General features: G+C 51.4%; 3 protein-coding genes across 3 annotated transcripts in view; 2 read left to right on the forward strand and 1 right to left on the reverse strand.

Moving 5' to 3' along the window:
* Positions 1-2846, reverse strand: part of LOC100908011 (ABC transporter G family member 20) — a 5556-nt gene extending 2710 nt beyond the window's left edge. Inside the window, 3 exon segments of the mRNA XM_029112956.1 lie at positions 321-568; positions 824-1128; positions 2687-2846. Coding sequence (XP_028968789.1) covers positions 321-568; positions 824-1128; positions 2687-2779 — 646 coding nt within the window. The 5' untranslated portion in view covers positions 2780-2846.
* Positions 2847-6359: 3513 nt separating this feature from the next.
* LOC100902250 (uncharacterized) lies at positions 6360-10948 on the forward strand. The gene is made up of 8 exons (XM_003738118.1): positions 6360-6621; positions 7601-7907; positions 8025-8201; positions 8322-8558; positions 8657-8833; positions 8911-9147; positions 9407-9647; positions 9770-10948. The coding sequence occupies exons 1-8, from the start codon at positions 6499-6501 to the stop codon at positions 9828-9830; spliced, it is 1560 nt and encodes a 519-aa protein (XP_003738166.1). The 5' UTR covers positions 6360-6498; the 3' UTR covers positions 9831-10948.
* A 1643-nt stretch (positions 10949-12591) lies between these two features.
* LOC100902388 (uncharacterized) lies at positions 12592-15772 on the forward strand. The gene is made up of 7 exons (XM_003738119.1): positions 12592-12895; positions 13021-13197; positions 13831-14067; positions 14165-14341; positions 14447-14683; positions 15150-15390; positions 15511-15772. Exons 1-7 carry the CDS (start codon positions 12694-12696, stop codon positions 15569-15571), a joined length of 1332 nt encoding a protein of 443 aa, XP_003738167.1. The 5' UTR covers positions 12592-12693; the 3' UTR covers positions 15572-15772.
* Positions 15773-16060: the final 288 nt, after the last annotated feature.

The following is a 16060-nucleotide window of genomic DNA, read 5'->3' on the forward strand; positions in this document are numbered from 1 at the left end:
TACAATCACACTTCAATGTGCAGCGGTTAGGTATCGCCGCCGGAAACGGATCTCGGAAGCAACTCGTCGCAGACCAATCTAGGCAGGAGACCTGCGCTTCGGTGAGGATTTCCGCCGGGGTCAAACCCTCGCGAGGACGGCGTCACTTCTTGCACGTTTTCGATTCTGGCTGGATCAGTCAGCCCGCTCGAGATCATTACCTTATGCATGCTTATGTGTCCTTGAGAAACTACGCCGATTTCTGCTTCAGAGATTGTTCTATCAGACAGACATAAATATTTGTGCGTTTAGGGAGATGAGACTCCTTCCGGCATACTCACTCTGTATGAGCTCTTCGGGCATTCCTAGGAGCTGCCCAAAGTGATGTAAATTTCCGTGGATCGTCTGTTCACGGTATAGAGCAGACTCCTGTGGCATATAGCCAACTCCTGGACCCGGGATCAATGCTCCTGGTGTCGCGGGTACCTGATCGAATACCCGAACCATGCCTGCATGGGGTGTCTTCCGGCCAACGATACACTTCAGCAGGGCGTTTTTCCCACAGCCGCTTGGTCCGAGAAGCCCGTAGCTATAATGAGGAAGATACTTTTGTGTACTTCCTCCGGCTCTACAAGACGTCAGATCGCTTCTGGGCAGGCACATGATCCGAAGAGGATGATGGCGTCGATATCGATGTGGAGCGACCGTCTCTTCTCACTGTCCCGCTTGAATCGCCAACATGACTGGCCTCCTCCCGAGGCAGATGAGACATGATGATTCCGAAGGAATATTTCGCAGGAAGTATCCAATGGAATCAGAGTATGATAAAGTGGTGAATAATTACATTTTTCCTACGGGCACTGAGAGATCGATTCCTTTCAGAACTCCCATCTCCTGATTGCCGTACTCGTAAGTGAATCGGACACGATTTACTTCCACAGCCAGCTTCTGTGCGGGGTCGATGGGGTCAGGATCTGGGCTGAGCTTGACCGGGTAGGATGTGCCGCCTTCCTGACTGGAGGCATTGCTCGGCTCGTCAAATGCCACATTTACGTGACCCACACGAGCTTCACAGCTCCCATGGCTGATGCTGAATGGCGGAGCCTCCGGAGCGAGAATGGCACCGCTTATCCCGTGGCAACTGAGAAACTGTAAGAAAAAGACAAGGTCCTCAATACAAGGGTCCGAATCCGCATGCATCTCTAGGGCACGGAGGAAGCGGAGGAGTAGACCGAGACCCCTCGGAGGCCTCGGCTCAGATTCCCTAGATGGAGAACGATCGAATGCTTATTCTGAAGGCTGCTCCTCGCCATCTTTTCGGTTGCCGTCAAGTCTGGAGGCAGAAAAGAGTCCCTTTCAGTCCGGCCGATCTGATTCCAAACCCCCCTTAGACATTCACTCCTCTGTAGCGTGTTCTTCGAGCTCAACCAGATTCGGGATTCATTCGGCGAAACGCGGAAGGAAGAGCGCGCGAGGCCGCACAAACCCTGCTCAAGCACGTTGAGGGAGCTATTTAACCCAGTTCTCGCACAGTCCCGTATGAATCCGACCCTTTATAGAGCTGCTTAAAACGCGTCCGCTATCCTGTAGCGAATCGCAAATATTCTCTCTATTTTCTCAACACTAAGATACCGTTTGCACATCCGTAAAAATACGGAAAGTCTTCCCAACACCTCCGTCATGGTGAACGCGTGGCCCGCTTAAACCCCTCCCCACTGAGCACCTCGTTTGCGCGTCGACGAAAAGGAATAGAGACAATGCTAGGCTTAGGGAATCGTGCATGAGAGTAGGGCCCCGGGCCGGCTTGACACGCGCAGAAGCCACCCAAGGACTCATCGCTCGCGAATTTCCGGGTGGCGATGAAGTCCTTCTCGGAACTGCGCTCGTTAGCGGAGCAATTTCCTTCAGCATCAGCGTCGAGATCGAGGAGCCGCATGTAGACTTTTCAGCGTTGGAGCTTGATTGATCACTCTGCCAGATGGGCTGCGCGTTGCGGTGCGCTCAAAAAGCCCGGACCCTCCAAGAATATGAACGGGCAAGTCCAAACACTGGAATCGAACTCGATGATCGAACGGGTCCATTTGGATCCTAAATCAAACCCCGCTTAGCGCACTCTGAGAACAATCGACAGACGGTCTATCACAATATTTTAGCTCCGCTGCTGATATCATGAATAATCGAGTTCGCGTACTCCACAGTTTTTGCATGATGGGCGTAGGCTGCATAACTGCTCTTATTCGGGACCACTACACACGAGGGACGTGACAATTAAATCTCACTGGCCTTGGAAATGCGGCGTCTCCGGGAGTCTCCTCCTTCCGCGGAGGGTGCTCGGGCTGCTACCGCTTTCCCTCTCGGGATCTACTCATGAGCCCGCCGCGTGATTTCGTCGCAAAGCCTGCGAGTTTCGTTCCCAGTCCGTTCGAGCTGGCCTTCTTTGGTCCAAGATTCAGAATGAGTTTGTAGCACATTGATGCTTGCGCCAAGCGGAAACTCGCCCGGGGGAAGTCGGAACGACTATCCTCTCAGTCTCTGACCGCTCTCTGGAAGAGCTCGTTTTGCGGGGACAGGAGGACCAGTGAGATCCGTGGGTGGGGACTCGCTCTTTGTGGACGAGAGATCGCAGTGAATTCCTAATCAAACTGCGAGACTGAATCCTCCGAAGCTCTATCGAAAGAACTTGCACCATTGATAATTGTGTATTTACCTGCGGTTTCGAGTCACTTTTGACTCCGGCCTCGAGATCTGCGCTCCCGCGGAGAACACTTGTACCGTTGAGTATATCGAACGTCGTCGACATTCTTAGGCAGAGAACACGACTGACGATCGCGACTTTTCAGCACAGGGGATCCTCTTGATTAGGACCCGGTTCGCTCAAACAGACCGCGGTTTTTCTCTGCCTCTCTCCCCCGGTCGAGAGAGGGTGAGCGTCGTTGTGGATGTCTCGAGAGTCGGGACTCTGGCTAACGTTTCCGTGAATCCCGTCCATTAAACTCTAGGAGTACAGCGGTTTCTTCTCAAAGGGAATCGCAAGGACCTTCCCCAAGTCTAAGCTCCAATTTCCCGATGGTGCGAGGAGAACTGTCGAAAGACAGAGACTCAGATGCTCTTCAGCAGTTTCAATGACGGGAACATGCTCCTCTATTTAACAGTCCCTTCAGCATTATGATCATTGATTACGAGCCGCCTCCTACAGAACCGTTCTTCCAAGTCAAGATTCTCTCTCTACTTGAGCAATCATTTCAAAGCCTACCCCACTCCCGATCGATACTCCGTTTTTTCCCTGCAGTTTCGTGCCGAACTTTCTCCGTCGACGGCGATCACGACAATCTTGCCACCTCCTTTTTTTGCCTCCGAAATAGCGCCCGGTCTAATAGAACTCAGCATGCCAGTGAGAAGCCAAACTCCGGGACGAAGGGTCTCCAGATGTTTCATGGATTGTCCTTGCTGGCTCAGCGCTCTCTCATCGAGGAATCGTTCGCATCGCGATATTGGGGATCCTGTTCTTGAATTCCCTGAACGCAGCAGCGGTGCCGGGCTCCCCGAGACTCGCCATCGGATGATGGCCGGCGGAAACATCTCTGAAGGCACGATCGGATCGCCATACTCCCGACTCTAGCGGGCTGACAAGTAAACATGCCCTTTCTCCAATCCGGGTTCACGAGAATGGGTATGTTTTTCGAAAGTCGCAAGCCTAACTAAGAATGGTATGGAAGATCAGCGTCAGTCAGCTTACGGTTCGCGAAAAATCGAATTTGGAATTTTTCCATGGGTAGGAGTCGTCGAAGTTGGGAATGTTGTGAGTCCAATCATTCTTACTGAGTTATAACGGGCAGAAACGTCTTCAAAAATCAGAAGACAAGAGAAGATTAGCTTTCTCATGGTCCGAATCCTGACCCGATGCACTGTTTATCAGCAGTGCCCAGAGAGGCGGGCTCTCTTATCATACCGTTCCGGACTCGAGGCCGAAATACGGGAAGCTTTGAAAATTCCCAACTTCGACTACTCCTCCCCATGGAAAAGTTCAAAATTCGATTTTTCGCGAACAATAAGCTGACTGACGCTAATCTTTCAAACTATTCTTAGTTAGGCTTGGGACTTTCGAAGAACATACCCATCTTCGTACACCCGGATTGTTAGACAGAGAATGTTTACTTGTGAGCGCAATGCTGGAAAATTATCACCGACCCAAGTCTCACCACGCGCTCGATCGGTGAGACGGATTTCGCAAGTCAGGGACAACGGCCGATCTGTTCATTGCTTCATGACTCGAAATCTGGGATGGCATCGGCGATCTCTGGCTGATTGGCGGGGTCTGGGACGTGGCAGATCGGGGCTCGCTGGAGCATGACTCGTGTTCAAACATGGACCGAGAGCTCTTCGCATCTGTCTGGCTTCATATGATATCAGCGGCATCGCAAGAAGAGGCAGAGAGGCACTTCCGCTGTCGATTTTAGGGCGGCAGTTTTCGACTCTTGCGTTCGAGAAAACAGAGTAATCTCCGCCGAGCTTGTGCCTTTTCGTGAGTTAGGGGCGCCATTCCTGGCGATGAAGTCTGAAAAAAAATGAGGTCTCCGGGGGGAAGGCAAGGGAAGAACTCGATCAGAGGCGGCACTCCCGGCATCCGCATCGGATGCCGTTCCGCCTCGTTATGCCGCACCGCCGATCAGCGAAGACTCCGACTCTTCCCACACGAGGCTCGCGTTCTCGACGCTCCCGGAGGATGAAGAGCTCACCGATTCAGCTTGCATTCACGAGTTTCCTCTTCTAATGGATCGGGCTTCTGCAGATCGCGAAATACCCTGCGAAATACTATATGGTCACTTAATTCAGAATCACACGAATATTCCGACTAGTTTGGAAAGAAGGGTGAGCTCCATGATGAACTCCAATCGTCACAGCTGTCTGCCGCTGCATTTGCCGTGTGAGAGCGGGGCGTCGCTTTCATCCTGAGGTTGTTGGCGATTCCTCGCAGATGGTCGATCGTCGTGCTCGAGTGGAACTGCCGGACCATCGAGAGGAGGCGATTATCATCGAACATCATCGATGTTTCTCTCCTGTCTCTACGGCTTCCCTGGCTTATTCGGGAATTTCTATGCTCCCACGACCAGTAGGTACTCAGACCAATGAGCCGAGAACCAGGCGCTCTATGATGGTCGCCCCCGACGGCGAGTTGGACCCGGTGGCGATTCGGGTCGCGGCGAGTTTGGGCGTTCCGCTCTGCCTCTTCCCCAGACACATTGCTCCCCTTTCCCCTTACCCCCGAAAGAAACGAATCCTATGGACGCTCCGGGATATGGGCAATGAAGTTCAGGAAACTATTTTCCTCCCAGTTGAGTCCTCGAGGGTTCTCAATCGGCGTAATCATCTCGTAATTCTCCGTCTGAAATTCGCGACACGCTCGAAGCGGAGGAACACGTCCAGAATTCCGGTGCCCAAGGAATTTCAGCATCGGACTCCTCCCGAATTGAGGAGAAGCTGAAGGAGCACAATGTTGAAATGCATTCCATCCAGCCACCATCTCGGTGTGTTTTCATCTCTCTCTCTTGGGAGTGACCACCGTGAGTACAGCCAGAACAAAGAGGGGATTAAAAGCTCGACCGAGCCTCCACGATTCAGTGGATGGCGGATGCTGCTCTCTCGACAAGGAGCACATTGCAGGGAGTTCCCACGAATGACCTCTCATAGTGTCATCGAAAGGACATCCTGGGTGAGACTGATGAGCGCGGCTGTGGGTCATGTCTATCCCGGAAAGAATCGATGAGACTGCCGTCGTCTGTGTCCGATCGAACTGTTTATCTGATCTCCGACCTCCCCCCGCCATGCTTGCCCTGAAATGGATACATTGCTCCCAATCCTTCACTGTCTTATCCGCTCTCTCAATGACTCACGGTACGGGTTGAGACTCGATGCAACCCCGACCTCAGCCGTCAAGGGTTAGGCTTAGTCTTCGGAGCGTCCTCCGACGCGGGAGTAAATCAGATCGACTTCCCCACGGAGTCCGACTGCTAGAATCATCCTTCGTCCAGGAGCTCCGCCGCTCGCGAGTTGAAGTTCCCTGCTCGATCCAGCGGTGTGATTCCGCTGCTTAAATCCCTCTGATCGAGAGGGACCCTGGATCTCGGCCGTGGAAGAAAGGCTGCACGAAAAGGTCGCTCCGGAGTTGACACGGGGCTGGGGTTCGATGCGCCGTTCGTATGAGTCAGTGTGCCGGAAACGCTGCCTGAGCCGGCTGATCCCAGAAGCTTGACTAGGAAAGGCCCCGGGAGGGCATCATCGACAGAGTCATGTGGTATGTCGATGAAATTCGTAATGAGCCGATTGCGTCGTTTCGATCTTGGAAAGCTCCAAGCTTAAAGGGTAGACTAACATAACCTTGCGACGAGGACAGCGAATTCCAAATACGACCGAGGATTGACTCTGGAAGCGCGGAGCTCTCCCTGCCTTCCCGACGTGAGATCGCGAGGCGCCAACATCTGAGTTGCTCGAAATTGTGGCAGACACCCGTTGCACGGACTGATGGATGACCCGAGCGGATCGCACCGCGTGGGTGAATCGATCGAACTTCAAATCAGACCTGTGACTCAAGACAAAACAGATGATCTCCAATCAGGCGAAGAGATATCATGCGATATCAGGAAGGTGAGTCTCCATAGCTGTTTTCGCCTTCCCGGCTGTCACCCCGAATCGAGGGTAGGAGATGAGGGGCTCCCCTACGAACTAGCCCTCCGAAACTTACGAAGAGCCGCGATCTCACCTCTATCGCGATTCACTGTCTCCATTTTCCGGAGATCAGTCGAGGCTCGCTGGTTGATCCGCGATCAGGCAGACACCATAGCTAGAGACGCGATATGACCGGACGTGTCCTTGTCCGGCCGGTATGTCCGGTTTCCGCGAAATCGGTGATCTTGTCCGGTTTTTTCAGTGTATGTTCTTATGTGCCAATTATATTGAAACGACGCATGTCGAGAGCATTTTTTTTCTCCCTCCCTTCCATCGTCCCAGTTGAGTCTCGTTCGGTGAAAATGGGCCAGCAGATTCCAGTCCTCGACTCGCTCAGACAGAGCGCAGGTGGCGACTTCTCGAGAGGAGGTACTTTTCGAAGAATCGAGGGAGTGTTCGGCAGTGGCCAAGATTTCCCGCGTATGAGAAACTGCGTCATCAGCGACTCAGAGATCTTCGGAGGAGCTTTTTTTTTCGTAATGTTCAAATCTGGAGATCCTCCTCTCTTCCAAAAAAACATAGCGACAGATCGCCATACAAATCTTTCACAACATGATACAGCTCGATGCCTGTCGATGCGGTTCGAGACGCATTTTTTGCTCGATCGAGACTAGCTGACTCTCTGCGGGCGAGAATACCTGACACGATCGGCATGATTCGTACAATTTTCGTCTAAGCTCGGAATTTCGGAAGTAGAATGAATGTCCGGTTCCACAGTCCGGTTTTGTGTCCGGTTTCGGCGGGAAAAAAGTCCGGTCGAATCGCCTCTCTACCTTCAGAGGAGGCTCGGTCCCCCCTCATGTGCATGAGCGGAATTCGAAGGACGCAAGCCGTACAGACGGTCGGAGAAGCCGTCGGAAATCGAGTGGACGAATGATCTGACTTTCGTTTATTGCAGCAGGAGCCCGGAGCTTCGGAGGAAGAGCGAGCTCCCGGGGCAGGAGCACGCCTCGAAGAGTACAAATCCAAGCCGTTGTTCCGGACGTACTTCCTCGAATTCGTCATGGCTTTCTACACTCTCGGGATAGTGATCTACGGTATCCCGCTGAGTTCGCTGATGTTCGAAAAAAACTGCTTGTATGCGGCAGGATTGAACGCGAGTGTTTGTTCAGATCTAGAGGCTCAGGAAGGGCACATCAAGAACCCAATTCTAGGCCAAGCTAGCTTCTATAGCACTCTGCGAGATGTCGTGCAGAATGTGCCCGGTCAGTGAGGTTTTCTTCTCGATTACTCATCTCAGGAATTCACTGAAATGACGTAGACAAATTAATGTCCTATTCCGTATTCCGGACAAGGGTCAGAATCATGAACGTGATTTCCAGCTGCCCTGGCTGCTGTGATTATCGGGAATTATCTCACTCGCTACGGATTCCGAACGCCACTGTTGGTCACGCTGGTCGGTGGTTTTTTGACCAGTTTCTGCCACCTTCTCACAGCCTTCTACATGCCTGCACCCCTGATTTTCAACGCCCTGGCGGATCTTCCTGGATCATTTGCAGGTTTGGTCGCGGATGTTGCTCAAACGCGCATGCCGATCCTTAAGCCCCGAGGAGTCCGAAGTCCTTCTTGTTGTTCATTTGCCTTCGAGAGGATATTCAGATGAGAAAGATTCCTTGCAGGGGGCTCCATAGTGATATCAACCGCCGTCTACACGAACATTGCCTTACGGGTTCCTGAGTCCCTCCGACTTTTCCGTATGACCGCGATGAGTCTTTGCATGGGGATCCCGGCTTTCATCGCTGTTTCGAGTGGAGCGACCTTGTCCGCAATGTTCGGCATAAAGGTCCTCTTAAGTTTCTCTGCGATGATACTGACGATTCCTACAGTCTTGGTGATATTCTTTCTCGAAGACATCGGTGAGCTTTCGGAGCGCGCCGAGCGAACTACTAGGAAATTGGATTATACTCTCAGCGCATCAGGCGAGTTGGCGTCGAGATGAACCGTGTCATTCCAGATACTCCCAAGGAAAACAAAGACGACACCTGGCGCGAAGCAATCTGGCTGAGTTTGAAGAATGGTCTGAAAACGTCCATCAACGCGATTTCACTCGAAAGGCCAGATCGGAAACGAACACAGATAATCATCATGATGATTTGCATTGCGACCTCAAGCATCGGCATGCAGGCTAAGTGTGAGGGACTGCGGGATAAGATTTTGTGAATCTTCAATTTTCTAAAACCCGAATGATATGGACCCCTTCCTCGGCAGCTGGTTCCCTTGCGTACGCTCATCTGAAGAGCGTTTTGAAGTTTAAAGAATCCGATTACGCCAAGTACGCCACAATTGCGATGATACTCGGTATCGGCTGTCTCTTCCCACTGGTCGCGCTGTCGAAGAAGCTCAAGCTGAGCGCTCCACTGATGGTTTGCTTCGGGATGGCATGTACCGTGGCGAAATTCGTAATGTTGGCCCTCACCGAATTTTCAGAAAATCTCTTCTATATCCGTAAGTTATCTCCTATTGTGCATAATAATGATCGCTCTCTAGGAGCTTTGGGAAGCATAAGCGAGAGTCTCACTTCCCCCGTTCGTACCAGCGGAAATATCATGAGCACGAGTTCCCGCCTCTTGAGGGTGCCGGCTGAGCTTTTCTTCACGATAATCGGTGTTGTGGACGTCTGTCAGAGAGGGAGAAAATCCTCAGAGGAAACTTTCTGGGGAGCGATGAGGGAAAAGCTAATCACTGATTACGGAGTGTCTTCCAGAGATCTTCGTCAGTATTCCTTACTCTCTCTCGCCTCTCTCCGCACGCTCGCATCTAACTGGTCTCGTGGAGAAATCGGAAGTGTCCGTCGTCATGTCGTTGTCGGCCCTCATCGAGAAACTTGTTCCATTGTTGAGTGGTCCACTCTCGACTTATGTCTTCACCATGACGAGTTCTTATTTCCCGGGCTGCTACTACCTGATGATCGGCGGCGCGTACATCATCCCCCTGGGATTGTCCTTGTGAGTGTCCGCGAGCGTTGTGAAGGTCGATACGTCGAAGGTGCCTCCGCTCATTGACGCCACACGGGCCTGTACTGTGTTCATGGCAGATATCATGTGTCATATGGGATCTCTATTTCCAGATATTGCGCTTGGATAATCCGTGGTAACAGACGGAAAGAGGGAGCCTGTACACATTTGTGAATATATGATCTGCATACACAGAATTATTGACCTAGAGGATGAAAGTTGATGCGAAGGCTTTGAACTGGAGCATTCTCTATGGACCGTCGAAAAAGTGATTGCCGCTGTTTTGTTTTACGACGACATGGTTCCTTCGGAATACTATGAAGAAAAAACTACGGGACCCTTACTTTGGGGATTGACCAAAGAACAGAATACCCCTCTACCTAAGCGAGCTCGGCAACGCAGTTCTCCTGAGGCTCACGGAGGACAACTTCGCCACATCCGCTGAACACTTCCCCAGGATTGGTCTCGGCTCATGATCTCGACTTGGGTTCGGGGAATCGCGCGACTGTCATACAGTACTTCCGAAGAACTCCTCACCAAGGAATGAAGCATAGCTTGTCCTCTATTGGCGAAATAGGTAGGGAAAAATCAAAATAGCGCGGATCTCCAGTAGCCCTGAACAGCTTGGCAGCGATCGCAATATCCTGCCTCATCACGACCTTTGCATACTTTATCCTGGAGGACTTATTGAACGGGTTACTTCTCAACCAGTAGGAGATTATCGGCTCGGAAATGAGCCTCCACAAAACGAGAGAAAGCAGATGCTCAACTCGCGACAGCGAAGTGATCCGATCGGTCCAGTGAATATCAGTTTTTTAGGGACAGCTTTCTGGGAATGGATCCTATGCTGACCTATTGTCAAGTGACGGATGGCCAAGTCCTTTCGGATGACGATCGTCATCGGGAATCATAATTTTCGCAGCGGCATCCAGTCGCAGCGCTAGCGTCTTTTCACGTATGCTGCGACTGGAACACAAAGACGGGCTGGGATTGTCGTTTCCTTCGCTGCATTCGCTCTTTGATTCTGCGGGACGCGAGAAGAAGCTGTTGTGATGGAGGAAGCATCAGATGATGCGGTGATGATAGACTTACAAACTGATTGATTCATTAATGACGGAGAATCTCTGTATCTACGACTACTTTTAATGCACGACGCCGTTCAAGTGTTATCATCCAATCATAATCACAGTTTCGAAGGCCGATGCGGTATGGTTCACCGTGACTTCTCATGATAGGGCTCATCGGCTCGCGACCATCGATGTCGAATAAATCTCCATCTTGATAAAGTGAAATCTCGCTACGCAAGTCTCTTGTGGAACCGAAACTCCTACGTAAGGGAAGCTCTCTGGGACTGCCTGTAGGGCGACCCAGCCGAAGAGGCTACGGAAAAAATTCGTTATACAAAGTACTCGTTATACGTAATACTATTCGTTGTACACTTGTAGCTCTAACGCGATTCGTTGAAACGAGGTTTCACTGTGCGCTCCTACCGAGAATGGCCAACTCCGGGCCTCTTCAGGCCTCGGGGGACACAGGTCGGCATTCGGGCTAATCAGAAAACTCCCCGGGAAAACCTGTCGGATAATCTTCTCTATCCGACATCCAGATGCTCCATGATGTAACGATGCTGAAGCTACTTTTCTTTATCGCGCTCCAACCTGACCTCAGGGAGCGCGAGCCTCCAGAGGCGCCGGCGTGACGCAAATCTCAATCCGGTGGCTGACCGTGGAACGATGACATCAAGAAGCCCCGTTAGGATTTCGGCCGATTAGGACCATCCCTGAGGTAAGATCGGCATCCGGTGTAAGCCGGCATTCGAATTGCGCTGCGTCGACCGATCTATAATCCTGGGAAAGCTCAAATGGAAGGCTCGTACGACGTCGCTTACGTTGATGAAAATAAGAGACGTTCGATACGGACAGCGTTGAACGGATTCCGACGCGAGAGCGCCACGCTTGAGCATTTGGTCCGGTCAAAAGTGTGACTGACATCCGTACTGCGGGCTCCGGACTCATTAGTGTCCTCGACGGATCCGACGGGATGAGTGAATCGATTGAGCTCGAAATCAGAGTCGCATCCAAGGACGACGCCTCTAGAGATATCGGCAATTATCTATCCGACGATAAAAAGGTGAGCTGTCGCTGCTGAAAGCAAGCCTCACAGCATATTTTTCCTGCGAAACTCTTGGCGAAGCTCCAGTGGTTGGTTGAACCCCTGAGGCTATGACTAGCTATTCTCTGGAAGTCCTTGAGACTCATCTGCATGCTCGACGCCACATCCGGATCGAATGCCCATCCGGCTTAGAAGAATCCTGGAAACGTCTGGTCTAATGGAGGTGCGGGGTTCATGCGAGTCGCAGCATCGCCTGCCGAAGCAAGGCTCATTGAGTGAACACGCCGTATCTTGGTGTCTGGCAGTTCTGTTCAAGGGCTGAACTCCATGGACAAGGCCGACTTTATGTCATTCTCAAACGTAGGGCTTGGGATGAGACTTCCGGCGCCGGTCGAAGAAATTATCCCTCTCCGCTCATTCCCACGTCAAATTAAAATTGATGAGGGAATCGCAGCTCTCACAAGGAGGAGTCTTCAAGGAGCTCACAAGCAGTCTTTTCAACATACTCGAATCATGTTGACATCGAATATTCAAATCTCCACGGGCAACAGACGGATCTCGGCGGTGAAGTCGCGATTAACCTTGCTGGACCGCTTGCCTGTTCTATCCAGCCTGCGGTGATGATGCCAGGAGGCGATCTATGCGAATACGTTTCGGTCGAGGTCAGGGGAATGCAGACACAATCTTTCGGATTAGCTCCCGACTCCCGATGACCCATCTCGATCTCCAAACTTCGAGCGCCTTCGATCGATCGTGTCGGGGTATCTTAGAGCACATGACGGATTCGCAGTCAGAGAAAGAACATCTTCCATTGCAGCAGAACGATGGAACATCGGGAGAGGAGCGAGCTCCCGGAGCCGCAGCTCGTCTTCTTGAAGGATACAATGCCAAGCCTCTGTTTCGGAAATACTTTCTCGAATGCGTTATGGCGCTGTATACCCTCGGAGTCGTAATGTACAGCATTCCCTTACATTCGCTGATGTTCAAGAAAAGCTGCTTGTATGTGGCAGGCTTCAATGAAACCGTGTGTTCAGATCTAGAACAACAGGAGAAGAATATTAAGAATCCCGTTCTGGGGCACGCGAGCATTTACAGCACGTTACGGGATGTAGTGCAGAATGTTCCTGGTGAGTGAGGGCTTATATTTCTATATGGTCACGCAGAGACGCTAAACTCACGTCGAATGCCTGATGCCCGACTCCGGGAGTCGATATACTCCGAAGGGGGGGAGTAATCTGATTTTTTTTTCCAGCTGCCGTGGCTGCTGTGATCATCGGAAATTATCTCACTCGATACGGATTCCGAACACCTCTGATTGTTACTCTAGGAGGGGGTGTCTTGACTAGTGTGTGCCATCTGCTTACAGTCTTCTACATGCCTGCACCGCTGCTTTTCAACGCCTTAGCCGATCTTCCCGGATCGATCGCAGGTTCGATTGCGACTGTCTTTCATTGCCCGAATGCGACCGAAGCTCCGACAGAGCGCCCGGCCAGGATCGATTTTCCGAACGAGTCCGAAATGACGTTCCATTCGGTCTGATCCGTCCTTTCCGGCACTAGAACTCTCCTTTGCACCACCCGAGTGCGCGAGAGAACATGATGTTGTCCAGCGCGAGCCGATCTTATTCGGTATTCGGCACACGGTATTCGATTCCTTCGCGTCTGTGGGAATGGGTGCTAAAGAAGCCCGCCAAACTCCTTGCTTGAGGTCGGTGGAGGAGTTGTGAGTCCGACTGGAAGCGGCGACGCGAGTTCCTGTACTTCAGGGTCTTAGCTATAGACCAAAGGTGCACAACGCGGGCCGTATTGCGGCTTCTTGCTTTGCGCGGCTTTTCTCTGCGGCCTGCCGCCGTGATCCCGGAGCTCTAATCCTTTTCGTAAATTGTTGGTCTTGATAAGGTCGGAACTCGGAACTACGTGACTGATTTCTCGGAACGTGGCTTAACCCAATGATTCAGAACTCCACTCTCCTAGGCAATAATCAGTGTTTTCATTGCGGGGTCGAGCGGGTTTTTCCTGCGGCACTCCTTGAATCAGACTCCCCAACATTTGATGTCTTCCAGGTGGGACTATAGTGATATCCACCGCGGTCTACACGAACATCGCGACGAGGGTCCCAGAGTCCTTGCGACTTCACCGGATGACCACCATGAGTCTCTGCGCAGGGTTGCCGGCTCTCATCGCTATTGGCAGTGGAGCAGTTTTGTCCGAAATACTCGGCATGAAGATTCTCTTGGGCCTCGCAGCGATTATTTTGACGATTCCAGCCGTCATGGTCATCTTTTTTCTCGAAGACATCGGTGAGCCCATGAGGGTTGCTTGGCGAAGAATGAAAGATAGCTCATCGAGGAACGAACATATCATGAGATGATTTCGGAAGCAATGCCGAAATTTCAGAAACTCCCGAAGAGAACAAGAATGACAGCTGGCGGGAAGCATTTCTCCTGAGCTTGAAGAACGGTTTGAAGACTTCGATAGCCGTGGTTTCACTTAAGAGACCCGATGGGAAACGAGCGCAGATCATCTCTATGATAATTTGCATTGCGACCTCCAGTATCGGCATTGAGGCGTGCGGTAAGACCCCGACAAGGAAAATGGAATTGTCAAGCTCGCGACGATTCCTGAAGAAAATGTTCGATATTCGCTGCCAAAGCCGTTCATGACATATTCCTTCGACAGCTGGTCCCCTGGCATTCGCCTACCTCAAGAGCGTGTTGAAATATACGCAAACTCAATACGTGGTCTACACAACATTTTCTATGGTCCTCGCTTTCGGAGCCCTCTTTCCCCTCGTCGCACTCACCAAGCTCCTCAAGCTTAGCGCTCCTGCGATGGTTTCTCTAGGACTGGCGTTTTTCCTCGCAAAATTCGCACTTCTGAGCCTGACGGAATTCGACGAAATTTTTTTCTACGTCCGTGAGTCTTAGAGATATATTCCTCCGCAAATCGATACCTAGAACGTATCATGTACCTAGTTTGTACCTCCGCTGCACCGGAGAGCAGGTCGCATGCGACGGGAATCTGTGACCGCACATAACCTGGCGGTATACAAGTCTTCTATCTGCAAAGCATTATAACCGATAAGAACCAGAAAGTCCCGCCTACGGGAGAGTTGTTAGGCAAGGGACTTCAACCGCGGTGCCCATGAGAGGGAAGTTCCTTTTCATTATGGAACCTACGATAAACAGAAGACCGCTCAATAGGTGAAACTCTGAGATGATTGCGGAAACGTTCTGAGACTGAACGTACGAGATTCTGAGACTGTGCATGCCTCAAATGGATTCCTGCGGGGTTCCAACTTCCGAGTTGAAGTTCAAGCGAAATCCTCGCACGAAAAGCTTCGATTGTGATTGGAAGGTAAAAATGTTCGCATAAATTTCAGAGATCCTCGTCGGCATCCCCATTGTTCTTACGTCGCTCTCCGCGCGTTCGCATCTGACAGACCTTGTGGATAAGGCAGAGGTTGCAGTAGTCATGTCATTAACGTCACTAAGCGAGAAGCTACTCCCTCTGCTGAGTGCTTCACTGGGAACCGGTATCTTCGCCATGACGAGCTCTTCCTTTCCGGGCTGTTTCTACCTCGTCATCAGCAGCATATTCATCTTCCCCATAGTCTTGAGCCTGTGAGTAGTCGAGCCCGGAGGCGAGTCGAGTCATAGGGGAGGGTTCGGGCATGTACATGATCGTAATTCTGGTCTCTGAAGGAAGACTCGAAACATTCACGATTTCCTGCTCATCCACAGATACTCCACCTGGATTTTCCGTCGTAGCAAGAGAGATGAAAAAAATCATACCCATCTGTAAATTCAGCGTAAACTCGCTTATATTGTAGCGCTTCCAATGAGAAAACCCTCAACTTTCTGATAGTCGAATATCAGTGTCGGTATGATCGACTCGTAAATGTGATACAAGCGGTACCCATGGGAAATATGCGATTACTATGTGATCTTCCTCCGAAGACGTGATACGCGTGGAGAGAGCTCGAAATAAATACGCTCTGTTAATCGCTTCAGCGCCGTTCCTTCCACTTTCCTTTTCCTTGACGTCGTCAGTCCGTCGGTAGATGATCTCAGACTGAGTTATTGATTAGGAGTAACTCCTCTCTCGGGAATGCTCGAGGCACCCGTAGAAACCTATCAAATTCATTTGCGTCACGTGATTCAACTATAAGTTAAGCCGGGTCAGGGACCGATCGCGCCGGCGCGAGCGCGGCCGTCCCTTGGGGTCCGTGGGATTCCACTCTCTTCGAACATTGATATAGGACGTCCGGACTCCGTGCAAACGGACACGTTT

This window comes from Galendromus occidentalis, unplaced genomic scaffold (assembly GCF_000255335.2).
Source record: "Galendromus occidentalis unplaced genomic scaffold, Mocc_1.1 scf7180000075782, whole genome shotgun sequence".
Classification (NCBI taxonomy): Eukaryota; Metazoa; Arthropoda; class Arachnida; order Mesostigmata; family Phytoseiidae; genus Galendromus; species Galendromus occidentalis.